General features: G+C 56.9%; 1 protein-coding gene across 1 annotated transcript; it reads left to right on the top strand.

Annotated features, from left to right (window-relative positions):
• The first annotated feature begins 1,161 nt into the window (after positions 1-1,161).
• Positions 1,162-25,573, top strand: LOXL1 (lysyl oxidase like 1). Its single transcript, XM_079913522.1, has 7 exons — positions 1,162-3,503; positions 17,079-17,187; positions 19,963-20,100; positions 20,591-20,747; positions 21,338-21,433; positions 23,043-23,158; positions 25,249-25,573. Exons 1-7 carry the CDS (start codon positions 2,351-2,353, stop codon positions 25,253-25,255), a joined length of 1,776 nt encoding a protein of 591 aa, XP_079769648.1. The 5' UTR covers positions 1,162-2,350; the 3' UTR covers positions 25,256-25,573.
• Positions 25,574-26,947: the final 1,374 nt, after the last annotated feature.

The raw sequence follows: 26,947 nt of genomic DNA, 5'->3' as shown, positions 1-26,947 counted from the left end.
GCCAAGACCCCAGGTCTCCAGTCTCAGCAGAGATGGCTGGCAGGGCCGCAGCCCTGGCCCCAGGAGCCTGCGCAGAGGCCCAAGCTATGCTCAGAGCAGAGTTTATTCAAACAGAGCCTAACAGGAAACTTGGCTCCTCTGACTCACTCTGATTCGACCTTATTAAGAAACAAGAAAGAGCAGCAGGAGCCAGCACTGGGTAGGGTTTCACGCCAAGAGCTGGCTCCCAGGCAGAGGCCGGCTGAGCACAACAGCCTGTGCCCTGATCTCCCCACAGCTCCAAAGCCCTGAGGCAGCCCCTGTCCCCTGCCTGGCTCAGGAAGAAGGGTTCTGCCTGCTCCACTCTGCCAGTGGGGCTCCCCTACCTCACAGCCATCCCATATCCTTCCTCTGTTCCTCCTCTTCCCTTCCCCTCCCTGCCTGGGGGTACCCTGAGGCCTGTTTCCACTGCTCCTCCTCCTTTCCTGGCGCTGCTGCCCATCTGGCTGGCGGGAGGGCCCTACAGGACCCCAGGGATTCCAAGCAGCTGAGGCCAGCCCTGCAGGGGGCAGGCGGGCGGGAGGGAAAGCTTAACCCTCCTGGTCCCGGCCCTCAGCATCTGGTTCAATGTCCTGAACCAAACCAGTTGCTCTTTGCAGGATTCTTGTCTGGAGTCTGAGATCAAACCCCATACCGGGGAGCCGAGGGGCTTGTGTTGAACGGGTGCTGGCTGGACTATGAGGGTAGACAGAGGCACTGAGTCACCTGAACCGAGCCGCATCCTGAAGCACAGTGGGATGGGGGAACAAATGCCGGCTGGCAAGGATGAGGAGCCAGGGGTCCAGGGTGTCTGAGGAATGTCCACTCTGGCTGTCCCCTCCCAAGGTGGTCTCCAGGCATTTCCAAAGTAGAAGGGGAATCTGGAGAGACCAAGTTAAGGGCCGGTTCTTCCTCTTTAGTGTATAAGCACAGGAGGGAAATTTCCGTCCTCCAGTTCCCATGACCAAGGTTGGAGAAGGCAGTCCAGGGGAGGCATTCAGAGTGATTTCTTGGATGCCAAAGTGTTCAAACTTCTGAGGCCCCTCTTATTTCTGCTGAGAGAATAGAGAACCTGCCAAAGCACTCTTGGGGACCATCTGGTCTGATCCTCCACTGATCAGATGTGACTGGATCAGAATGGGGAAAGGACTTGCCCAAGATCACCCAGCAACCTAATCACAGCAACTGGACTAGTCCCGTTCTCCTGACTCCCCCTTTCTGCTATGTGCTCATAGCACATAGTGCCTCCCAATGATGCCTATCCCATATCAAAGGCAGCCCCTGAGTTTCACTTTATCCATGTGCACACTCAGGTTATTTCTAGGTTATACAGGACAGAAACCACACAGGATGGGCAGGAAGTTGATCTCTCCCATGATTTCACAAGTTCTGTTCAGCACAGGGGCATACTTCCGTTCTACAGACTGGGAGAGTTAAGGCCCAGGGATGTGCCAAGAGGGAAAAAGCTGAAGGTCCATATGCTTTGTGCTCAGGCCCAGTGAACTAAGGTACACCCGAGGTCCAGAATTAGAGAACGGCTCAGCTGGGAGTCAGCATCTTGCCCAGGAAGGCCCACCAACAAGGAGGGTGTCTGATCACTGGCTTTGGAGAATGGGAGCCCAGGAATCCTGGGGAGAGGCTGGAGTGGACACGAGTCAGGGGCTTATTCAAGCCCGAACAAGAAGCCAGTAAGGTGAGACCAAGGATGCTGGGTCCAAAGCAGAGAGAAATGGTCAGAATGGTGCTGACACCTCAGCCCCGTTATACCTGCCAGGGCCCCACTCACCGGGCCTGAGTCCCCAGAGGCCCCGTCCTACTCCCTTCTTCATTCCCTTCCTCAGAGGCAGGTCTGGGGCTTGGCTGGGAGCTCCAGAGACTGAGGGAGCACAGCAGCTGTGGGACAGGCCACATAGCTAAAACCCGGCGGGCCATAGGGCCCCGCGGAGGAGGCCCCAGCAGGCGGACCAGGCTGCCCGAAACCTCCCTATGCTCCCAGCCTGTTGCTTATTCATTCAGAGTGGGAAAGCGCCAGCCCAGCGGCCAGCCAGTGCCGGGCTGGCCATGTAAGGCCCCCAGGCGGTCCTGCCTGCCCGGTGCCCTGCAGAGAGCCTCGTGCAGCCCTGGGCACCGCCCCTGCCCTGCCCTGACCCCTTGGCCTCGAAATGCTGTCATCGGAGGAGCAGTCCCGCTCGGGACAAGGCCAGGATGGACAAAGCTAGAGCTGGGGCAGGCAAGGAGCCGTCCTGTCCTCGAGGCCGTGGGAAGAGAAGCACGCACAGGGGGCCACTCCTGAGAGCCTCTCAGTCCACCAGGCCTCTGCAGAAGGGCCACCATGGCTCTGGCCCCAGCCGGTTGGCAGCTGGGGGCCCTGGTGTGGGGCGCCTGCGTCTGCGTCCTGGTGCACGGGCAGCAGGCGCAGCCAGGGCAGGGCTCGGACCAGGGACGCTGGCGGCAGCTGATCCAGTGGGAGAACAACGGGCAGGTGTACAGCCTGCTCAACTCGGGCTCAGAGTACTTGCCTGCGGGGACTCAGCGCTCCGAGAGTAACTCCCGGGTGCTGCTGGCGGGCGCCCCCCAGGCCCCGCATCGGCGCAGCCACGGGGGCCTCCGGCGTCGGCAGGCCCCGTCGCTGCCCCTGCCCGGGCGCATCGGCTCGGACACCGTGCGCGGCCAAGCGCGGCACCCATTCGGCTTCGGCCAGGTGCCCGACAACTGGCGCGAGGTGGCCGTCGGGGACAGCACGGCCATGGCCCGGGCCCGCACCTCCGTCTCCCAGCAACGGCACGGGGGCTCCGCCTCCTCGGCCTCGGCCTCGGCCTCGGCCTTCGCCACCACCTACCGCCAGCCGTCCTCCTTTCCGCAGCAGTTCCCCTATCCGCAGGCGCCCTTCGTCAGCCAGTACGAGACATACGACCCCGCGTCGCGGACCTACGACCAGGGCTACGTGTACTACCGCGGCGTGGGCGGCGGTCTGGGCGCAGGGACGGCGGCCGTGGCCGCGGCGGGGGTCATCTACCCCTTCCAGCCCCGGGCGCGCTACGAGGAGTACGGCGGCGGCGAGGAGCAGCCCGAGTACCCGCCGCAGGGCTTCTATCCGGCCCCGGAGAGGCCGTACGCGCCGCAGCCGCCGCAGCCGCAGCCAGCCGACGGCCTGGACCGCCGCTACTCGCACAGCCTGTACAACGAGGGCACCGCGGGCCTCGAGCAGGCCTACCCCGACCCGGCCCCCGACGCTGCGCAGTCCAACGGTGGCGCCTACGGCGGCGACCCCCGCCTCGGCTGGTACCCGCCCTACGGCAACATGCCACCCGAGGCCTATAGCCCGCCGCGGGCCGTGGAGCCGCAGCCCCCCTTCCGCGTGGTGGAGCCTCCCTACCTGCCGGTGCGCAGCTCCGACGCGCCCCCGCCGGGTTCGGAGCGCAATGGCGCGCAGCAGGGCCGCCTGAGTGTGGGCAGCGTGTACCGGCCCAGCCAAAACGGTAGAGGTGAGTACGTCCCGACGCCCAGGCCCTCCTCCATCCTTTACCGAAGGCCTCCCCCAGCTGCTAAGTAAGGACCCCCACCCTCCTCCCCATAGGCAGCCCCAGTGTTTCCCACCTCCCGGCCTTCGCCCTGTCCACTCATCATCATCGGTGCCAGGATTTGGCCAGGCAGGCCGGGGCTCTGACTTGGGGGGATAAGGGGGTGGAGGGACTGGACAGGTTTTGTAAAGAGACGCCTTCCAGACGTGGCTTGGGTCATCTGAGGACAAAGTAAAGGAGCCCCCCTCCCCGCCTCTCCCTCATTCCCATCAGGGCATGTCCTCCACGCTTGGAGGTGCCCCTCTGCCAGCCTCACAGGGTGAAGCAGGGAGCATCAGGGTCAGAAAGGCCTTAGGGGACGCCTCTGGAGGTGTGGCAAGTTCCCGGTCACTGGGCATCTGTGAGCTTGGCCTGAATGAACAGGAGGTTAGAAGAGAGAATCTGGGCTGACAGGAGTGCAGACTAGATAACCCAGAGTTCCTTCAGGGGCACACTGCAAGGCCCAGACTAGAGAGGCGAGTGGGGCACCAGCCTGGGCACCGAAAAACTTACTAATCGAGATAAGTAATATTTTAATGCATTTTTAAATCAAGAATAATGCAAAAAAAATGAAAAAAATTTTAAATAGAATCAGTTATGGTGGCATGCCAAACTGTATTCAAGCCTGAGGCAAACTGAAAAATCAGCAATACTGATCATCTTTATTTGAAATTTTGATGTTTTGTTCATCACAGATTTTTTTGTGTGTTAATTTTGATTTTTAAAAATATTGCCTGAAATGTTACTTCTCTTAGCTACTGAGTTTTTAGGCGCCCTCTTAAATTTTGCTCCCCAGGCCAGGGCCTCAGTCACTTCACTCAGTTCACCCTAGTCCTGGCCCTGGGGGAGAGTCCCAGGAGGCAGCTGTGGACAGGGGTGCAGGGGATGTTGAAGATATGACCTAGTTTTGGGAAAGCCCAAGCCATCTACACACGAGGACTCAGTGGAAGGGGCAGCCTTCCTTCTTCAGATGAGCAACTCCACATATGCTGATAGCAGGCGGAGTACCTTGGCAAGGGCCCGCTAGTGGTCTGGCCAGGGCTGAACGGCCATTGGTCCTGCTGTCCTAGAATTCCCCTTCCTGCTTCTGTCTCTGCAAGTCCAAAGTCAGCTTTGGTCAAGGTTTTCCATTCAGTCCCCAATGCATATGCGTTCCACCCCAGCCTTGCCTCTTTCAGGCTGCGATTAATACCATGATTCTTTACTCCTGACTCTCTGCTCCACAACAATGTTTCTGTGCCGGGCGCACCAGGTGAGGGCTGAACACTGCAGGGCTCAGGGGCACAGGTAGTGTACCCCCAGCCTTTGCTCCTCTGCCTCTGTCCACACGGGGACGCTTCCTTGTCTCCAGCCATAATGACCTTGGGTGAGAGAGGCTGCCGCTGGGGTGCAGGGGTGGGGACTCCCGTCTCTCTAGGGGCTGCTGGAGCCCAAGGCTAGGGGAGAGGAGTGTCCACACTGGCAGTATTTACTCCCTCATATTCAAGGCGTAGCACTCAAGTTGGGTGCTGAATCCCACTTTGAGAACCTGCAGGAGCTAGAACAGGAGCTAGATGGAAGGCCCTTCTGTGATGTGATGAAGGATGCATCCTCCTGCCACCGTGGCCTCACCCGGATCTGATCCGCACCAGGGCTTGCGGCATCCCTGCAGCAGGGTGTGTTACAGCTCTGCATCAACTGCTCCCAGAGCTCCGTGGAGGAGAGCGTGTTTTACCTATAAGCTAAACTTCTGTGGTAGCTTTTCTTAGAATGCGAGACCACAGAGTGGGGCTCAGCCAGAAGCACTCCACCTCTGGGCAGAGGAGAAAACCGAGGCCTCAAATAGCCTCAAATAGCAGTGCTGGCAGAGCCAGGCCTGGGACTTGACATCTACGCCCCAAGCCAGTGGGTTTTCTAAGGTCCTTCTTTAGCCTCTCAGTTCTTAAGGTTCAGAGGGGGATTGGCCAGAGCAAGGCTATGTTTGGAGCGGGGGGTGCTTGGCGCTTAGCAGGGCCTCTGGCCATTGCCCCTGAGCCCCAGTGTTCAATTGGGATTAAATACATTTCTCCCCGGAACGCAGTATACTAGATGCCAAGCTGAATCCAGGCCCTGCCCTGAGGAAGGAGTAGAAAAGGGGGCACCTCAGTGCTGTGATTGGGCAGGCACTGGGGGGATGGGTTAGGGGACCCAGGGGAGGGGCCTCCCCAGTCGTGGGCGCTAGGAACTCAGGGAGGACTTCCGAGAGGAGGAGGTGCCCAAGCACTGCCGCAAGCTGTCAGCACCCTCCAAGTGCCCCTTCCCTCGTCATGGGGGGGAAGGTGTGTGTGGGGCGGTGCAGGCTAAATCGGGGCTCACAGAGAGGCCAGAGAGGGAGCAGTACCTTCTCCCCCATCACTTGTTCCCCTTCCCACCCTGCTAGGCTGGGACCATGGAAAATCCCGGTTTGGGGAAGGCCAAGCCTTGTGCTTGAGATCAGACCCCCAGGCCTGGTGTGGGAGTCCAGAGTAGATTCTCCGAGACTGACCTCATTCCTCCTGGCCGCACACCCAGGGGTCTGAGGCTGGGCGCTGGCAGCCCGCGTGCATGTGGGCGTGGACGCGGACATGTCTTCACAACACCAAACACATGTGCGCACCACCCACGTCCTCCACGTTTGGGCAGTTTCCAAGCGCCTGTCCAGAGCCTGGTTTCTTCCTTGGGTGCCTGCACCCCCTTCCCTCCCACCCCGGGGAGGGGGGCTGCCCAAGGCCTCCTGCAGTACCGTTGTCTCTGAAATATGTAACGGGAGGGAAGGCGAGGAAACAGAGGCCCAGGTCACATACCTGGTCTGCCTGTCACAGCAGATCCGTGCAGAGGCCTGGAGGGTGGCTGCCTGCTTCCCAGGCCCCTGTGCTGTGCCCCTCCCTCTACCAAGCCGGGCCCCCTTCTAGCCTCCTTGTCCCTGTTCCTGCCTCCTCACAGCCTCAGCTTCTCTGAGCTGGTGGTACCGGTGCAGACTAAGATGACTTCTGGCCCTAGAAGACCACGGCTTTTCTGTCAGGGCCCCCCCCTTACACCCTCGGCCTGATTCACTGCCTCTGGCCACCCTATGAAAGTATCGTGGAGCAGCCACCCTGGCTGTCCTCCCAGGGCATCTCTGATGGCTGTGCCCACCTTGCCTGGCGTGGGTCCTCCTTCCCTGTCCTTACACAACCAATCGGAGCTGTGACTGCCTCCTCCCTGGTCCCTTCCAGTCCATCCTACGCATGGGGCAGATACACCCTTTCATTGCTGACCATATTACTCTCCTGCTCAAGAAGGCTCTGTGGCTCCCAAGGCCTTCAGGACAAAATCTCAGCGCCTTAGCCTTTTGCATCAGAACCTGAGGCACCTCCTTCCTCTCCTCTCCTCCTTCTCCCTCTCTCAGGCCTCCACAGCCCCCACGAGGATCGTGCTGCTCCTAGGCCCAGGTGTTTCATGTCCCTGCACTCACACAGGGGTGTTTCTAGGGTACGTCCCTCTCCATCCAGCCTCCTGCACCCAAGAGGCCAGACGGGGCCGCTTAGTCCCTGAGAGCAGCCCTGGCTCCCTGCTGCACCCCCTACTTCCTGCCCCCCTGACTCAGGTCACCCACCCACCTCCACAAGGCTTGGAGTCGATGCAGGAGGCCTGGCCACCCAGAGCATCCCGAGTTAGAGCCCCCAGGCGAGGATGATGATGACAAGTTCAGCCATTGCAGAGGAGCCCTTGCTGAGCTTTGTGGCTGGAATGTGCAACTTCATTCACCCGCACAGCCTCCTAGAGAGGGGGGGATTACGGTCCTCTGGTACAGATGAGAAAACGGAGACCTGGGGAGGTCTCACCGCTGGATGCAGCCGAGCCAGAATTCAAACTGAGCCTGTCATCTCTGCATTGCACTCAGTTGACCCGGGAGGACCCTCACACCACCTGCAAGCCAGCTGGGGCAGGACTTGAACCTGGACCTCAGTTCCCCCAGCCACCTCCAGAGGGATAATTCTGTTTACATCATCTCTTAATTCCCACAGCAACCCCAGCAGCCAGATGCTGTTATCCATCCCGTTTCATAGATACGGTGACAGGCTCACTTGCTGACTGTCACACGACCTCTTAGTAGTGAAACCAGAATTTGAGTCTGCATGGCTCTCCATCCTGAGTTTTTAACCCACATGCATTATTTTTTTTTCTACATTTTCATGTATTAAGGCTTACCTTGCACATCCATTTGGTCATTCAGCAGATGCTTGACTCCTACCATGTTCTGGGCACTGGTTGCGACAGAGTGAGATGAAACAGAGAGACTGCACAGCTTCGAGCACCTCCCCAGTGAGGCGTTAGCGTGAAGCCTTGTCATTCCCACTCTATAGACTCCAGAACATTTGTTTAACAAGCACATCTACAGCACCTGACACTGTTCTTGGAGCTTTACAATTAGTCGCTTAATTCTCATAACAACCCTCGGTATTGTTATTACCCCCATTTTGCAGATGAGGAAACTGAGGCCCTCGGAGGTTAAGCCCAAGGTTGCATAACTGGTGACTGGTGGAGGCAGAATCACAGCTCAGCATCCCTCCTTCCTTCCCAGAAGTTGTCTCAAGTTGCTCCTTCAGAAAGAAATGGAGTCTTCAGGCCGAGGAACTTGGGGTAAAGGGTCAGACAACTATGGAGATAGAGGGACCTGGGTCCTCTTGTTACTCCCCTGTTTGGCAATGGAAGGTCACTAGTGTCAGAACAAACAAATCGTGTCCGAAGCAACCTCATCGCAGGCAGATTTCCCGTCTCCTCTCGTGTCATTCAGTTGCAAGGCCACATCCTCTCTCCCCTGTTCTCAAACTGGACCATCCCTGCAAGAAGAGACAGCTCCCATTTTAAATAATCATAATAGCCACTGCTGTTATTGAACCCTTAATATGCACCAGACACTATGCCAAGCATTTTGTTTTTATTTCCTCGTTTAGCACCCCCAGCAAGCTTGTGAGGTAGATGATATTATACCCCCATTTTACAGAGGAGGCAACTGAGGCTAGAGAAGTTCAGTGACTCATCCAAGGTCTCAGAATTCAGCAGCAGCCAAGCTCGGACCGAGGCTGACTCTCTCCCCCACTGAACCATCCCAGCCTTCCCTCTGCTTCTGCCCCTCAGGGAAGGGTATGTCTCTGCGTTCATTGCTTCTCTCAGGTCTAAACCCCCTAGGACACAAAAAGTTGGATTTTTTTTTTGCCTTGAGTTCACAGGCCCCACAGAGCCTTTTGGGATGGTGGCTGAGCAGGGTGGGGAGTCCTTCGGGACTTACAGGCACCAGGCTACTGCCGCACTTGGCCCGGGAATTCTGGCCTTTCATCCCGGCCTTTCGTCTCCTCTCCTCCCTCTCTCCCCTCCCCAGGGACCCCCATCTCAATCTCCTGTCACCTCCAAAGGGGCACTTCTCCCTAGTAGTCCCAGCCCAAGTCCACCCCACTCCTGTCCAAGCCAAGAGCACATGGAAAACTCCCCAGGGCAGTGGCTGGAGCGGCAGGACAGGAAGGGGGGGGCGAGGAGCGGGTGGTCCGCCCAGGCAGCCCACACCTGCTTCCAATTCTGTGCCCGGCATTCCTGCGGAGTAGCAGTCCGCTTGGGAGGAGGCTGGAAGGAGAGGCTGGGTCTCGTGCCTCCCCTGCCCTGACCTAACAGCCTCCTCACCACAGGCGGTTGGACCCAGAGGGCCTTTTTGTCTGGATTCAGGATTACAGGGCTGGGGCTGCACCTGGGTCCCTCTCCCCCTTACTCATGGACACCCAGAAACTGGGCATTTAGGTATCACCTGAAAATGGGAAGAGGGTGTCAGAACACCAGAGCAGGAAGGTCCACAAATGCGGAAGTCGAGGCCTGAGGGGGCTTTGCCACCAGAGTCTCAGGAGACAACCCACCCTTCCTCCCCCTTGTGGGCCAACTGGAACCATGGGTTTTCCAACCCCAAAGCTAATCCTTTTTCAAAAGAAAGGGCTTTTGGAGTCTGTCCCAGCCTCTGCCTGATAATGAAGGCTGTGCTCACACAGGCAGTGCCAACAGACCCTTTATGGGGTGCCAGTATTTGTGCTTGCGCTCGCTGAGGGCTTACAGGTGCCAGGCCCTGAGCTGGGTACAGGGAATTCAGGGGCGCCCTGGACCCATCCCTGTTCTCACTGAGGTCTCAACCCAGCAGCAAGAGACCAGGCAGGCAGGATGCCGCGGCCCAGACCCACTTCCATCTCACCCAACTCGCCAGCTCTCAGAACACGCTGTGCAGCTGGGCGGCAGGCAAAGGACAATCCCACCCTCCCCTTCCCCCAGGGGCTCTCGCCTGGCTGAGGAGAGCAGATATCATCTCATGAGGAAATTCAGCCATTCAACAAATATTCATGGAGTTCCTTACTTTGTGCTGATGCTGGTCTAGAGCTGGGTATTCATTAGTTTTAGAAAAGAGACAAAATTCTTGTCCTTGTGGATCTTGTATTTTCATGGGTAAACATAATAAGTAAATAATAGAAGGGGTAAGTACTGTGGAAAAAATAGAGATAAGTCAGGGAGATCTGGAGTGTTGGGAGAGGTTGCAAAGGTAGTCAGGGTGGGCCTCATGAAGGTGGCATTTGAGCAAAGACTTGAAGGAGGCACAGAGCGATTCATGCAGCTATCTGCAGGTGGAGCATTCCAGACGGAAGAAACAGCCAGTGCAAAGGCCCCAAGGCAGGAGTTCCCTGGGGCTTTCAAGTGTGCTCCAGTGTGGTTAGAGCAGCATGGCATGGGTGTGGGTGCATTATGGGAGACAGGTCAGAGAGGCAACTGGGTTCAGACCATGGAGAGCCTGTAGGCCACTGTGAGGACTTTGGCTTTTGCTCTTCATGCATTGGGGAGCTCCTGCAGTGACATTTAAACAGGGTCTCTGACTGCTATGCTGGGAATGGACAGTGCGGGGGCAGGCAGGGGGAGTCCGAGAGGAGGCCTGTACAGAGATCCAGGCGGAGATATCGGTGGCCGGGCCAGGGGTAACAACAGAGGTGGTGGGCAGTCAGTTTCGGGCTATATTTTGGAGGTAGAGCTGATGGGATTTCCTGATGGATTGGATGTGGGGTGGAAGAGAAAGAGAGGAGTCAGGCATAACAGGAAGGGTTATGTCCTGTGCAGCTGAAAGGATGAAGTTGCCATAAGCTGAGATGAGAAGGCCATGGGTCGAGTGGGTTTTGTAAGAAGGATAAAAAGTTCAGGTCACTGTGAAGGGTCTGAGGGGCAGGGAGGGAACCCAGGAGACCATACGATCCTCAGGGGCTTCTGGAGGTGGAGAGAGGGGCACTAAGCAGGGCCTGCAAGGGTGGGCTGGCAGGAAGGTAGGGGCTGTCTTCACATTGGGAAGAGTGTGAGTGAGTGAGGTGTGCAAGGAGGTGGCAGAAGGCTTGAACAGAGAGGAAGGTAGCTTACCTCCGCAAAGGTGAGCGGCAGCCTCCTCCCAGCCCAGCCCCGGCTACTTCCTGGGCAGTTTGCTCAGTTGAACAAACACACATCCCCTCCTCTGACTCTGGTCCTGCCACTCAGAGGAGCAAGGCCATCGCTGCCCGTGAACTGCCTCTCCCAGCCTGGTGGGGGCAGCAGGCCCTTGCTGGAAGAGGGAAGAGGGAGGAGCACCGGGTGGTGGCAGAGGAGGGCCTACCAGGTAGGCTTTGGGGCCTAAAGACTGTACCCGATAAGGGTGTGTGGGGCGGGGCGCAAGGAATTCCAGGACAAGGGCACTAGGGGTCAGAGGCCAGGGGCGGAAAATGTCAGTTGTGTTAGGAGCTGCCCACTGATCCTTAGGGTTAAGAGATCTGGAAGGCCAGACCACAGAAGGCCTTAGCTGCCACTCTGAGAAGTCTGGGCTTGATTCCGTAGGTGATGGGGAGCCAATGAAGGTTCCGGGCCAGGCTTTATGACCATCCTAGCTCCTTTGCCTGGGCTGTATTGCCCTTCACGGTGGACCGCAGCAGATCCTGCAGCCACCTTGCCTGCCTGCTCGTCACTCAGGTGTGGCACTGCCAGGCTGATGCTGGCAATTTAATGTCCTGATTATTAGATAATAATTTCTCAGGACCCAGCGCGCTGGCTCCCGCCCTGGAGGCCCTCCCAGCTCGTCTTTATTCAGGCCGTGTTCTGCGAGCCTTCCGCTTTCCCCACCTAGGGGCTCCTCTGGAGTCTGGCCGCTGGAGCCGAAATATCCCTCTCTGTGCATATTTCACAACCCACTGACCGGTTCCTGCTGGACATTGTTTATCCTCCAGCCCCGGGCTCAAGAGATTAGGGCTCTTTTGCATTCTGTTTTCCTTCATCTGCTTCTTGTGAGCAGGCGGCCTGGGGAGGAAAGATTTCAAAGGAGACGAGGTTTAAGGAACCCACAGGAAAAGGGAAGCCAAAGGGAAAACAGGTGAGGTGTGGGCAAAGCAGCAGGAATGTAACCTCAGACCCTCCACTCCGGGCAGCTGCCAGGAACGGCTGAGCAGAAAGGAACAGATTCCTCCTAAAGCAGGAAGGATTTAGGTCAGACGGTGGGAGAATTTCCTGGCAGCGAAAGTATCGTCTGCAGAGGTTGTGAGAGGTCTTGGGCTCTTGCCCAAGGCTGGGGAATGGACTGAATAGCTCCTGAAAGTATTTTAATCTCCAAGTGTTTATGGAGCCATCAAAACTGCGCTCAAGGGGCAGTTAGGCTGATCTCCCCATCGTCCACATGGGAGACTGAGCCTAAGAAAGGGAAGGGACCTGGACAGTAGGGCGTTGGGCGAGATGGCACAATGGCCTGCTGGAGTCTTTCCCCACAAGAAGGCCCCGGCTGAGTCCTGCCAGGACTGAGATGGGAAGGACAGCTGAGATGGGAAGGCTTTTGCTCTCCATGCATTGGGGAGGACAGTCCTCGGCTTCCCACGGGCTGGCACGTGGGCCAGCTGGCAGCTCCAGGCCCAGCCTGGGTGAGGTGGGAGGACATCGGCCTTGGGAGGGGGCCCTGGATCCCCCACAGAGGAAGCTCCAGGGGCAGAGCGGGAATGCAGAGTGCTGGTCCTTGTCCCGCAGCTCAGTGTCTTCACTGCCCTGGAGGGTCTGATGGGGCCCCCCCAAGGCTGAAGGGCTTCCTCCAGACCAGAGGCTGCCTGCAGAATGGCCTTGGGACCCGATTCACTCACATCCAGCCCCTCCCCAGCCAAATAGCCTGGCTTTGGTCATCCCAGGGGTCTTTGCTACCCTCTGACTCAGTGTGCCCCCAATCCTGGTCCAGGCTCTGTGCAGCCTAAACCCCCGTGGTCAGCACATTGCTTCTGGGGAACAGTTCTCACAGCGGGCCGGCCCCAGGCTCTAGGGCATGAGTGAGGTGGAGAACACTCAGTCTGCATCGATGGAAGCAGTGAGGCCTAGAGGGGGGCCAGGCCAACCCAGGTCCACGCAGAAGGTCCGTGACAGCAGGGTAAGAAGTATGGCTCCTGCCTACCTCCTGCGCATGGAAGGCAGGATGCTGATGGTGACCAGGCCTCCCTGGGTAGCCTGAGCAAGACCGTCCACCCAGCCTTTGAGTGGTCGGCCCCATCCGCAGGGGTCCATCTCCAGGAGACTGGCTAGATGGGCCATGGAGGTTGCATACTGTGGAATCCCACTAGCAATGACAAGCAATGAACTTGACATATCTTAAAAGTTTACATTGGAATCAAGAAACAGAATGAGACTATAAGACAATGTCATTTATATACTTCCAAGGATACATACCCACTTCCAGCACACTGCAGATTCTACACAGAGACACAGATGTTCAAAGATATGTCTGAGGGTCAGGGTAAGGATAAAGGTTCAAAAAAAATAATGACAAGAGGGGCCTTGCATAGACCAGTTTAGTTGGTTAGTTTGCTCTGAAATGAGAATTATGATAAATTCAGTTCTCTGCATTTATGAAAACAGGAGTCTCTGGGAAAACTGCCCACTGGAACCTACTTTATAAAGTCTCCAGTGCCAGGTCCAAGGGCTGCATGACTCCGTATATTCTGGATAAGAGATCGCAGCCCCCCAACACACAAAATGATATCCCATGACTGATGGTTCTCCCTGCCTTTGAGTAAGCTTTATCCTCTCTCCAGGATCTTCCTTTAAAATGCACCCTTCTTGGGATGGTGGGGAGGGGAGGGGAGCACGGGTCTGGTTGTAACCAGACTTCACTCAACATTGGCCACCCTGCCTGGAGGGCCTGGTTGTACCCCACAAGCCAGAGACAGCAAACTGGTACCCTACATCCACAAGCCCCCACTCAAGCCTTCCCTTATCCTCCTTCCAACATCACACAACCCACCCACACACCCAAGCCCCTATGGAGGGGCTGAAAGCTCAAGCCTGCAGGCCTGGCTGCTAATGGAATGCCTCCTGGGAGAGCAGTGGAGAAGGAGGCATTGTTCCTTCCTGGGAAAACATACCAGCTGAGGGAGGGGGTCTGCTGTTCCCAGGGACCTCTGCAGGGGTCCTGAAGTGGGTGGGGGGGACCCAGCCTGAACTCCCAAGGCTGCTCTCTTTTCCAGCAGCTTATCCCAGGGCAGTGAGGGTGTGACAGGGAGGGGTGGAGGGCGGGCCAGGGGGAGCTGGTTAGGGGAGTCACAGGACCTCTGTGATGGTCAGAGGTGCAGAACAAAGAACATAAAATAATGATCAGGGTGATTCCATTCAAGTTCTGGAAAAGACATAGCATCTAAAGTGATTAAAAAAAAGATGAGTGGTTACCTGGGAAGGAGGGAGGGGGGATTTACTGGGAAGGGGTTGGAGGGAACTTTCAGGAAGGATGGAAACAATCCATAGCTTGATTGTGGTGGTAGCTACACCGTGTATACATTTGTCGAAACTTATCAAACTGTATGCCTAAAATCTGTGCATTTGACTGTATGTAAATTATAACTAAAAGAAATTATTTTTATAAAAAGAAGAATAACAAGTAGAGTCCTGGAAGGAGGTTGGGACCTAAGAGCTCCTCCTGGGGCTTCCCTGACTTGCTGTGTGACTGTGGGCAAATTCGTTGCCCTCTCTGAGCCTCCGTTCCCTCCAGCACCTCTGTGTGCCCTGGTATCCTGAGGGAGACAGGGTGAGGAGCATGCTTATGGATGATTGGAACAGTAAAGCATGAAGCACTAATCATTAAAGAAGCCTGCCTGACAGAGACTGACTGCCTAACGGTCAGTCAGCCCTGAAGCACGGTGGGTTGCCCCACTGAGGGGGTGAGTGGGGCCCAGGCCCTGCCCTCAGAGAGTGCATAGTCTGGAGGGGAGTAGACACAGGTAAATACGATAGAATCTAATTATAGATCAATACAGATCTAGTAGTGAGAAGTGTGTGCAGCTTGGAATGTCACTGCCAATCAGGGAAGACTTCCTGGAGCAGGAGGCACCTGCCTGAACCTGAGATTCCTCCACAGTAGAAGGAAGATGGTCATCTTTGGCTCAGTATAGGACCAGGATCAGGACTCAGTATGTGATCATAGCCGGGCTGCAGTCAGAGGCCAGGAGTGGTACCAGCCCTTGCTGGCCCTGAATACCCCTGGCCTCTTAGCTGGCTCTTCCAGCTTCCCTGGACTGCAGAGCCAACTCATGAAATGGCCTAGAGAGGAAGGGTCGGGCCAGAAAAGCTTTGTAGAGCCATCTGTGCAGTGTTTATTGAAACCGGGCCTGGGGTGGGGGGTGGTAGGCCATCTGGTGCCAAATGCTGGGTGTCATGAAGCTTCAGGCCCAGCTGACCCACCACCACATGTTGCTGAGGGAAAGGCTCTCTGGTAATGGGAAAGGGGACCATTCCTGTCTTCTTCACCTCCCCCCTCCCTGCAACACAAGCTTCTAGGGACCAGAGGGTGAGAAACAGCTCAATACGGAGGTGGTCCTTGCTTTCAAGGCCGGAGGATCCCTTGGGAAATGACTACAGGCATTCCTGGGGGCTTGAGTAATGGGGCCTAGGCTGGCCAGGACAGCCCCCATCAGCCAGGAGCCACCTCATCCTCACCCACCCTTGTGTTCCAAGCTTCCTCTTCATTCCGAGTAGGTGAGATCACACCGGCTGCTCCTGCATGAGGCCGGAGCCCCAGGGCGAGCAGGGGTAGGGTCTGAGAACCCCAGGCATGTGTTTGTGAGGGGTGGCGTGTAGCAGACACCTCTGGGAAAGGCTTAGAAGCCAGAGTTCCCCTCCTCTGCCTCATCTTCTGGACCTATAAGCTGACAAGAGGGTTTTGGCAGCAAGAAGGGGCTAGAAGCCTGTCTGCATGACTCAAGCCCCTTCACTGTGCCTGCCCCCCCAAGAACAGAGGGCTTGAAAGAAGCTAAGAGGAACCTACAGCTTCATTTTATCATTTATCTGCCAGAATCCCTGCAGCCTGAGAGGGGAGGGTACATGGAGGTCCAGGCCCATTCCCGTTTAAGCTGGTGGCTGAGCTGAGATGGAGCCCAGGGCTCTGGAGTCCCCCTGCCCACCTCCTACCCCACCACGTGCCCCACCCCTTCCACACACCCAACATCAAGATCTTTCCTTCTTTATTCCATGTGGATAGGGTCTGGACACCTGAGTTCGGTTTCTGCTTATTCCTAATCATTCTCACTGGGACTAAGTTATGTACGGGGACGGGGTCGGAGTGGGAGGCAGAATGGACAGACCCCTGGCTCTAGCATAACCTGGGGAACAAGTGATCCAGGGGCTGGAGCAGACTCCAGACTTCCCCTGGGCACTGGGCCCTAGGCCCTGCAGGGCAGGGAGCCAGGCCCTCCTCAGATTGGAGGCCTGAGGCTGCAGACAGGGGAAGGTGTGGTCAGGTCTGGGGGCCAATGACAGGATGAAAGGAATCCTGAGAAGGGCGGGCTGGGCGCCCAGGCTGAGAATCCTGCCCGGTCAGCAGCCTGCTCTGGGGACATGTTTTCCTGTGAGCCCCTCCCTTCCTCGTCACCCCCACTTCTGCCAACCAGCGTTCACCTGGCTCTGCCCAGGAGCCTCTGGGACCCACTCGGGGTCAGAAGCCCAGGGTTCTCTCTTGGCGGCTCACAAAGAATGCCAGCTGCAGGGGTGAGAGGAGCAGAGGGTGTGTGGGGTCTGGTGACCAGAGGCCTGGGAAATAAGGACACCAAGGGGAGTGTCTCTGTCAGGAAATTACTTGGGTCCCTCAGTCCTCCCTCCAGGCCCTTGCTCATGCTACTCCTCCTGCCGAGAATACCCTTTTGTCTTCTCCTGCTCTCCAAATTCCACCCAGTCTCCCAGGTCTGGCTCATGTCCCAGGAGACTCAGCGGTCCCAACAGCACGGAATTCCAGAGGTGAGCCCCTGCCCCCCGACCTCCCTGACCCCACACCTGAGCCTAGGGAGAACGGTTCAAATCACACACCTTGCTCACGCTGGGAGGTTTCCAGGAGGAAGTGACAGCCTGTGTAGAGGAAGGAGAACAGCACAGGGCGTTCGGGGTTGGAGAGGTCTCTGGGCTTTACACCTGACCAGCCTGACCCTCCTCAATGCCAACCATTCCTCCCTCCTCCCTCTCTCCCTCTCCCCACTCCAGGTCTCCCTGACTTGGTCCCGGACCCCAACTACGTGCAAGCGTCCACTTATGTCCAGAGAGCCCATCTGTACTCCCTGCGCTGTGCTGCAGAGGAGAAGTGTCTGGCCAGGTAAGGAGATGAGGATGAAGTGTGGACAGTCCCCGGAACCTGTGTTCGTGGCGGCCAGGCTGCCTGAAGGCTGCACGACCCTGGCCTCTTCATCGGTGGGCCTTGCCTGCCCCAAGGCAGTCAGGTGTGGAGGGGAATGAGAGTGATCCAGCACTTCTGTATATATCCCTATATGAGGAACTTAATGGTATTTAATCTTCACACCTGCCCCAAAGGTCTGTGTTGCCCTGTCAGTAACTGAGGAGCAGTGAGAGGAGCTAAAACCTTCAGATCTGAGGTGTCTCATGAGAAGATTCCTCGTGGGGAGCCCAGGGAAGTCTTATAGACGCCTTCAGGATAGAGGGCAGGATGATGGAGTCATCTCCACAGAGGACAGGTGTGGGTTGTCCAGCAGGGGCTGTGGGCATGGGTAACAATGAGGCCTCAGTTATGTGTTGCACTAGAGAGAAGGGAAGGACGCCAGTTTACTTGAACCCGGGAGGTGAGCACAGCCAGCTCTCCATTATTCCTGGGTTCTTCTGCCTCTTGCAGAGCTTGCTTCGGAATTTATTGACAGTGAATGTTCTGTTCAAATATGTATGCTTTGGGGACATCTCCCTGTGCTAAAAGAACTAGTTAAAGATTATATTGACGTACTTCTTTTATTGACAGCTGTCTATGTTGAAAGCTCCTATTTTTCTTAATTATTTGCTTTTTTTAAACAGTTGAACTCTATTTACTTTCACTTTTGAGTATCTGGGAAGCCCGTTAGAACCTCAACATTTTCTCACTAATGAGACCTCGTTCACTGCCACTCAGAATAGCTGCCCACAAATTGTTATCCATCTGGAACAAGACAAGGAGCTTGCACTGGAATGTAACTCAACTTACTGCTTCCTTCATCGAGAAAGTCTTGCTTCAAAAAAAGGAAGTATCAGCTGAACTAGACAGTGTGATTCGTGATGTAGTTGGTTTACATGCTGGTGCAAATTCCTTATCTCACAACAGACTGGCAACAGACAGTGTACGAACTGGCACCAGTCCAGGGACCACACGTGAGTTCCACTGAGTCGGCCTGCCCACTCAGGTCTCGTCTGTGGGAAGAGAGCATAATGTGCTTACTGCTCCTGCTACAGCTCCTCCAGCGGGGAGGAACTCAGCCTCCATGGCCGTCCGTTGAGGCTGAGTTTTGAGGAGTTTGAGTCAAAACCAAACTGTTATTCCGTCTTCATGGAATACCCCGTGTGCCCACATCTGAGCTCCCGGATGGGCTGGGGCGGAGGCAGTGGGGCTCCATCCCAGGGCTATCCTGGTCTAGCTGGAGAAAGTGGCCTCTTACCCAGAACCAAGTGACAGGGAGTGGAAGGAGAGCTAGAAGGAGCAGTTGGCAGGCTGGAACTGTGGGCGGCCAGAGGAGGGAGAGGTTGGCAAGGGCTGAGGCATCAGCGGAGGTTGGGTGTGGGATACAGACCTAGAAAATGCAGCAGAACTGAAGCCCTGGAGCAGCAGGGCCCTCGGAGATTATCGAAAGTGTGGGCTGCGGACCGGTGCCAGTTCACAGACAGCAGGCAGAACTCAGATGAGGAAAGGAACTTGCTCCAAGTCTCACCACGAGTTTGTGGCCAAGCTGGGCCTAGAACCCAGACCCTAATGGTTTCCCACGGTGTGCTGAGCCCAGCAGAGGGGTAGGACTTAACTGAACAGAGGGAAGGAGGATGTCTAGTTCCAACACAGACAAAGACAGATTCCAAGCCTCCCTCAGACAAGGCCAAGGGCCTTACGTCCTGGCAGACAGGAGCCTACACTGCCTGTTGTCCAGACATCCTCTCAGAGAGAGCTAATCCCCATGACTGGCCACCTCCTGCCTCAAGCCTTAGGGCCCAGACCTTAATGATTGCCAGGGAAGTGCCCCAGAGCCTGGCCGAGACAGCTGTCCACAGTCAGCTGAAGAGGAAGGAGCCTTCAGCTAGCCCTCGTTCCGACCTATGTGATGTGTGATGTGTGTCCCCTCACTGCTGCCCCTCAGTTTCCTCTCTTTTCCCTTCTCACCTCACAAGGCCCATCTCAGCTGGCAATTGGGGGTCAGCAAGTGAATTGTGAACAGGCAATCTACACCAGACCAGTGCTTCCTGAGCAAAAAAGGGCAGGTTGCTGGCCCTGAAGCCACACAATCAGGGAGAGGTGGTCTGCTTACACTGACCCAGCTCAGGTTGTGTATGGTGTCAGGGTGTGTTGTAGGCAGCACTGTTAGATCTCACAGGCAGTCACGATTCCTCTAAGTGGGGCAATCAAGGCAGACTTCCTGGAGGAGGGGACCTGAGTTGGGTCAAGGAGGCTGGGCGAGTTCTGGGTCAAGTGAACGGCACAGGCAAAAGTACAGATCAGTGAAAGAGTTAGGTCTGTTTGGGAGACAGTGTTTGAAGCTGGAACCCAGGTGTAGGGGGAGGGAGAAGGTCAGAATCTCCTGGATAGGGCTATTTTATAAAAGCCCTCCGAAGATTTTGATTTGCCCCCACCCTCAGGGGCTGTCCCCAGCTGAGAGTCACCTGCAGGCATCAGGGACCCTCAGAGGGTCATTATCAAGCCAAATGCTTCTTTAGAAAGACTCCTTTGGCAGCTGCCAGCCACATGGCAGAGGCCAGAAAGGAGGGGATGGCCCGCAGAGAGGAACAGAGGCCTGAGCCTCGGCCGCAGGGCAGGGGTCAGATGTGAGAATCTTCAGGAACAAGCCGACCTATGCTGGGTGTTTGCGTCTGGTACCCAAGCCCACTCTGGTCTCCCTGCCTGTCCCCACAGCACAGCCTACGCCCCTGAGGCCACCGACTATGACGTGCGGGTGCTGCTGCGTTTCCCCCAGCGCGTGAAGAACCAGGGCACCGCAGACTTCCTTCCGAACCGGCCGCGGCACACCTGGGAGTGGCACAGCTGCCACCAGTGAGTGGGCTACCTGGCCCGCCCCCCCTTCTGGGCCAGGGCCCTGGGCCTGAGTGCCCCTCCCCAGGAGCACTCCGGAGGGGCAGTGCTGGTGGGAGGGCCCCGTACGTTGTTTTCTGCCAAGGATCCATCACTGGGGAAGGATTTCTCAGAGGAGCCTTAGCAAAAGCCGCAATGGAAGATGGGACACAGAAGGATCGGTCTTGATAGGGGACAGAAGTATCTAGAATACAGGGCATCACCCAAGGGAGGCCAGTACAGGTGGGAGCCCAAGAGGAAGTGAGGGGTCCTGAGGAGGTGCCCTCCTAGGGTGACTGGCTCAGTGAGGACACCAGAGATGCTGCCTGTGGGACACAGTGACCAAGGAGCCCCAGGAGCCCTCAGGAGGTGGTGTCACAGCAGGGTCACCTGGGCCCGTCTCAGGAGGGGAACAGGCTGGGAAGCCAGGGGTGACTAGGCCCTCTTCTCCCTCTTCTTCTCCTGCCCCCAGGCACTACCACAGCATGGACGAGTTCAGCCACTACGACCTGCTGGACGCAGTCACGGGCAAGAAGGTAGCCGAGGGCCACAAGGCCAGCTTCTGCCTGGAGGACAGCACCTGCGACTTCGGCAACCTCAAGCGCTACGCGTGCACCTCTCACACACAGGTTGGGCTGGAGAGGCAGGGCAGGGGCTCTGAAGGACGGGGGGAAGCCCACCAGGGATGGGGAGGCTAGGCCAAGCTAAAGATGGGCTAGTGCCAAGGCTCCTGGCCGCTCAGCTCAGAGAGTGCAGGTCTTCTTGCCAGTCCTGAAGCCACCAGAGAACCCCTCGGGGCTACCCTCCACCTCCATTCCCAGGGGTGTCTGCTCATGGAAGGAGCGGAACATTCCAGCGAATTCTGGATGGCATGATACTCCATTTGCCTAGCTGTCCACCCGAATCCATCTTTCTGTCCAAACATCCAGAGAGTGTCCATCTATCCTGCCTGCCTGTCTCTCTATCCATTCCTCCATCCATCTCTCCCAGGCATCCCCCCACCTTCATTTCATCCTTCCATCTGACTATTATATCTATCATCTCTCTGGTCCATCCACCCAGTGGGCTTAGGACGGGGCAGACCCACTCTGAGCAGCTACCCCAGGCCAGGGTCAGGACGAATCACAGAGGAAGGAGGGCCCCAGGCTGCTGAAGTGGGCATGGGGTGGCTCTGAGGAGTGCACAGCACCCCAACCTCTCTTCCTGTCCCTTTTCCTAGGGCCTGAGCCCAGGCTGCTATGACACGTACAATGCGGACATTGACTGCCAGTGGATTGACATAACCGATGTGCAGCCCGGGAACTACATCCTCAAGGTGGGGCCCCTGGTTGGAGGCACGCCTCCAACCTGATGCTCACCCTCGGTGTCCCCGCCTCTGACATAAGCTTCACCGGCTGGGCGTATCATCTGATGAGGTCCCTGAGGTCTGCACTTCCCACCTGAAGGTTTTAGCCTCAGGCAGACACAGCCTCTTCCCGTAAAAACACCGAGGAACCTTGGCCCAAGTGTGGTGATCCTAGAGGAGGCAGTGACTCTGTCTTCCCTAAGTGGCAGAGGACTTGGAGAGCCATGGGGTCCATTCCCCTGTCTGTGAGCAGGGCAGGCTCTGTGCCATCTGGGAGAGGACACTGCCCTCCCTGAGAGAGACCCTCAGCTCCTCATAGGACCCCTGCAAAGCCAAGGGCACTTGTGACCAATAGTTCCATGTGGCCCGAACCCCTCCTCCATGTACACTCACTCCAGTGCCCCGTCCCTTGCGGAGACAAGTAGAAGAGCACATTAAGGACACACAGCCCAACTTGGAACATCCATGCAGGCTGAGCGGGGGCCGGGTCATCATGACCTCACCTGGGGAAGACAAATCTTCGCCTCCTCTTTGCAGGTGCAAAGCGAGGGTAGGGCTCACTCTAGGAGGCCCCCTGGGCCCACCGCTCTATGCTGGAGTAAAGGAAGAGCAGGGAAGGTGGGCCTGGGAGGCGGCTTTAACCTGCATGAGGACGGGCCGCTGGGTGGCCGCATTCAGAACACGGCAACCTGGAAGCAGTTGGTCGCGCCCCATCCTGGGCACCTCTCCACGGGCTCGGTGAGGCCTCTGCTCAGCCTCGCCCAAGGGCCAAGGTTGTCAAGCGTGTTCTTTTCCTTTCCTCATTCATCGACTCTCAACAAACTCGTACAAAGGCCTTTCTGAGTTCTAGGTTCCGAGGATTCAAGGCACATAAGTAATGCACAGTTCCTGCCCCTAAGGAATGTAACTTAAATATAACATCGTTTCCTCTCTTCTTAAAATGTTCTGCAAATAAGGCTGGGTGTAGCCCACCCCAGCGAAGCCCTCCCCTATCAATCCAGCATTTAAAGGATTCCCTTGTGTCCGGACAGCTCCTCTTCAGATAGGTTATGCTTGGGTCATCATCTCAATGAGTGTCAGGTACCTTGGGCTCCAGGGCAGGAGATGCTACCTGGCATCAGACAGGCCTTCCACAGGTCACCTAGACAGGCATGCGAGGTGAAAGGGTGCGAGCCTCGGAGTCAGGGAGACCAGGCGTGGGATCCCTGCTCGGCCCCTCACTCACTGCTGGGTTCCCTGGGGCAGTGGCTCTGAATGCCCCGTGCGAGGCCCCCCGGCCTGGGCTCTGACTCTGGGGAAACCTGTCTTCCAAGAAGGATGACCCAGCGATGCTTCCTTGGACTGTAAGCTGCCTCTCTCTTCATTCCTCTCTCTGTCTCTCCGCATCTTCCCCCGTCTCTCCATCCGTGTGTCTCTGTCTCTGTGTCTCTTGGTCTCTCATGGTCTTTCTCCATCTCCCTGTCTCCCTCTCTCTGGCTCCTCTGTGTCTGCCTGTCTGCCTCTCCACCTTCCCTGGTGACCAAGTGAAGCACAGCCTCATGACCAGATCCCTTTTCCTTCTGTTCCTTTCCTTCTTCAGGTGCACGTGAACCCAAAGTACATTGTTTTGGAGTCTGACTTCACCAACAATGTGGTGAGATGCAACATCCACTATACAGGTCGCTATGTTTCTACAACAAACTGCAAAATTGTCCAGTAAGTGCCCTTCCTCCAGCTCTCCGTACCCCAGCCCCTCTCCTACCTGAGGAGCAGGCAGGGCCACATGAAACACGTAGGATACCTGCCCTGTGGGTCACCTTGATGGCCGCACACAGCTGCGGCTGGACCGGCCACCCCAAGCGGAGTGCTCAGGCTGCGGGCATTGACCCGGGGCATGATCTCTCCTGAGGTGGAGACCAGCAGCAGGCAGTGTCGTTGGGTGGAGGTGCACGGGCTCTGCATTCCTGCTTCTGTGACTCCCTCACTCTGTGACATCGGGCAGTTCACCTCACCTCTCTGGACTACTCTTCTCTTCAGCACTTCCCACGCAGACTTGTGAAGAGAATTTAAAGGCCTGCCATCTGTGTGTGTTCCAGGACCCTTCACACGGGTGCTCGGTGAATGGCAGCTGTGTGATCATTAGCGTCCGTATCAGGTGGATTGAATTAAGCAGTCTCAGGTTAGAACTGATTCTGGTTGGAATCACTTCTAACAGTCATCAGTCCCTGGGCCCAGATGTGGAGGGAGTCGATAAACTCCCAGGCCTTCGGCACGTGGCGCCTCAGCTGTTGCTGCCCGGCGCTGGCTGTCCTCAGCCTCTCTCCTGATTCCTCACATGAAGTACTTTGCAGAGGGACCCCCTGCTTACGAACTCATTAAAAACCCCATCCCACTCCATGTGAATTTTAAATGCTTGAACAGGTCAAAGCAACTCTTTTCCATTTACAAAGTAAAGAGAAAAAGACTAGTCTCCTAGAGCTTTAGTCCATCAGCTGAGGAACAAATGGCAGGGATCCCAAGGCCCAGAGAAGCATCTTTCCCCAAACGTGTCTGCTTATTAATGGTTGATAGGTATGAGAGGTTTAGGCTATCACCAGGGTCAGGGCTCAGTGTGTGACCAGGATTAGGGCTCAGTGTGTGACCGGGATTAAGGCTCAGCGTGCGACCAGGGTCAGGGCTCAGCACGTGACCGGGCTCAGGGCTTGGTGTGTGAGGGCTCAGTGTGTGTTTGGAGATAGCCCTTGCGCCCTTGGCTGCTACCGCTAAGCTAGTGTTCACAGCCCTCCACCACACCGTGAGGACAGTAGCCTCTGGTTCAATTCAGAGACTAGGTTCCTCATTCGCAGAATTCGATCAGAATTATCCAGGTCACAGAGCGTGTTGGAAACGACTGACTCCCGCCCCATCCCTGGCAACTTAGCCCTTCGGCAGGCCTGGGTTTGCAGCACCTTCTCACTCAGGACTTGTCTTGTTCAGCCATTAAAAATCCAGGAGTCACCTAAACGGTAGAGGTTTTCTGGGAAGCAGTTCTAGGGAAGGAGAAGGATGGCAGGAGGAAGGGAGGCAGGGGCATACAAGGGCTGAGGGGTGCGAGGGAGGTGGGGAGCCTACATGCCCTCTTGTACCCCCTGCTGCTGGGAAAGGTACATCCAAATAGCCTCCCGCTTCCCCAGGTGGCACCACGAGCTGGGCCCCTCAGCAGGGCAGACAGAGAAGTTGCCCTGCGCCCCCCTCCAGCTACCCTGGGGCCTGTGAGTGCAGGGCATGCCGAGGCCCTTCCTCCCGAGCCCTTTACATAAGTGCTTGGAGAGGCTCAGGTCTCATTAGTGCGTCTCCTCGACCCTGACCACAGGCGGGCAGCTGGGCCAGCGCGCAGGAAGCCGGACGGAGCGTTTCCAGAAAGGCCACGGGACTGATGCCTGTGGGTTTCAATCATGTTTCTGAAGAGGAAAAAGGAGGCCTTTTTTTTTTTTTTCAAAAGTACTGAGTTAGAGAAAACAAGAAAGTATTTCCAGACAGTAGCAGCTCTGCTAATGGCCTAGAAAAGAATCTGGAACTCAGGGCATGGGGAGGGGTGGTGCCGAGACCGTGCCCTGCATGGGAGTCCATGAAACCCCTCTTTATGGAGCCCCCTTTCCTGAGCCCAGATTACTGACGGAAATGGAGGCCCACGCGTGCCCTCGCACTTGGGATCCAGGCTGTGGAAGGGAAGCGCTCAGCTGGGGAGGCAGTGGGCGCCTTGCTGACAGTTGAACGAGGGGCCCACGCCTCAGCCTGCCTTTGACCTCCTCTCTTTCTTTCCTTAGATCCTGATCTAGGAGAGGGTGTGCAGATGGCCAACCTCCCCACCTCCCAAAGCAGGCCCTGCTCCCCAGGCAGCCTCCCGCCAGGACAAGCCCGGCTCAAGGGGCCCAGCCACCACCCACAGGCAGGGGCAGCTGGACGCTGGGAGCATCCTTCCCTGCCCGCCTCAGGGAGCGAACGTGGACCAAAACCACAGGGATTCCGGATGCCAGGCCCAACTGTGTACTTAACTTTCCCCTACAACGTGATTTTGTTGGTTGTTGGTTTTTATTTTTTATATTTTGGCCATACCACAGAGCAAGATTGCCCAGGCCTGGGCTGAATAAAACAAGGTTTTTCTACTCTGTGGTTCTGCACGTAGCCTGCCGGCCGGGTTGACCAAAGCTAGGTTGGGCTCAGAGGACGTCCTTGGGCTTCGTCCTTCCCTAGCAGAATGTGGAAAGGGCAGCCACCACCGTCTGAGGACCACAGCTTGACCAAGAGGGCATCAAACCCACTGTGGAAACCCCACAGGGTTTATCTCAGGGCCCAGCCTGCTGCGTGGGAAGAAGCCCACATCCTGCTGGGGGAGGGGCCCTGGGTATCTTACCCTCCACTACTACCCACCCTGCAGCCTCCCACTCCCACCCCCCTGCTCACTCACAGTCACCAACTCCACCTGCCACTTGCTCCCTTACTCTCCTATTGAGCACCTACTGAATGCCAGGCCTGTGGTGGGACTGAGCACACACAGGAGAATCAGACACATTTCCTGCTCACAGCGGGGCGGGTGCACCCACCAGTGTGAACCCCATACCTAGTGAGACAGCCCCTGGGGGCAACCGTGGAGCCTTCATCTGGGAGGCAGCGTCTCCCAGGAAAGGAAGGGAGAACAGTTTACTTGGGAGAGGCTGATGGGGGCGGTGGCCCTCTAGCCCCTGTCCTGGCAGTGGTACCCCGAGCTCGTGGACACTGGATCGGGGCAGGGAGAAGAAGAAGGAAGGCACCTCTCCTGTTCCTTCCCCTCCCAGATGCCCTCAGGACACCTTTGCACCCACCTGCCTCCTGCCAGCTCCCTTCCTTCCCAGGGGATTAACACTAGTGAGAAAGGCAGAGAAACTTGGTCCAAGAACCAGGGCTCTGGGTTCCAGGGCCAGTTCTCCTGCTCACTGTGTGAGCTGTGTGACTTTGGCCAAGGCATACTACACCTCCGGGCCTCAGTTTCCCCATCAGTAAGACAGGAATGCTCTCCTGCCTGGCCCACATGCTGACCTGGAGAGCCGGTAAGCTACTCCTGCAGAGTCAGGTACTGGGTGAGCTGCAGGGTGTTGGACCCACCCCTCCACATCACTGTGGTCTCCCCAACCCATTGCACTCAGCACTCAGAATCCTCCAAGGAGAAGGGGGTCCCCCTTTCGGCTCTCACACGATTCATGCCTCAGGGTCCCTGGCAGCAAGTAGGTACTCTGCCAGGGTGGAGAAGGAGGGCTTCTTGGAGCCGGGCTGTGCCTCCAGAAGGACCTGGCCCCAGCCTACTGGAGCCCCTGGGCCCCTCACCAGCCCAGGCAGGGGATGGAGTGGAATGTGGCTGCAGCCCCTCGAGCCTTCCCTCACTGAGTCTGTGCTGGCATGGGCTGAGTGCTGCGGCTCTGCCCCTCTCCATCTGGGGCCGGGTTGCAGGACTGAGAAGGGGTGGGGGCAGAAGCCTGTCATCCAGAGGTC

This window comes from Stenella coeruleoalba, assembly GCF_951394435.1.
Source record: "Stenella coeruleoalba genome assembly, chromosome: 2".
Lineage (NCBI taxonomy): Eukaryota > Metazoa > Chordata > Mammalia > Artiodactyla > Delphinidae > Stenella > Stenella coeruleoalba.
This window is presented reverse-complemented; position numbering and strand designations above follow the sequence as displayed.

Coding starts and splice junctions, on each gene's coding strand:
- LOXL1 (XM_079913522.1), top strand. CDS start 2,351: ATGGCTCTGGCCCCAGCCGGTTGGCAGCTGGGGGCCCTGGTGTGGGGC. Junction 3,504..17,078: donor GCCCAGCCAAAACGGTAGAG/GTGAGTACGTCC, acceptor TCCCCACTCCAG/GTCTCCCTGACTTGGTCCCG. Junction 20,101..20,590: donor GAGTGGCACAGCTGCCACCA/GTGAGTGGGCTA, acceptor TCCTGCCCCCAG/GCACTACCACAGCATGGACG.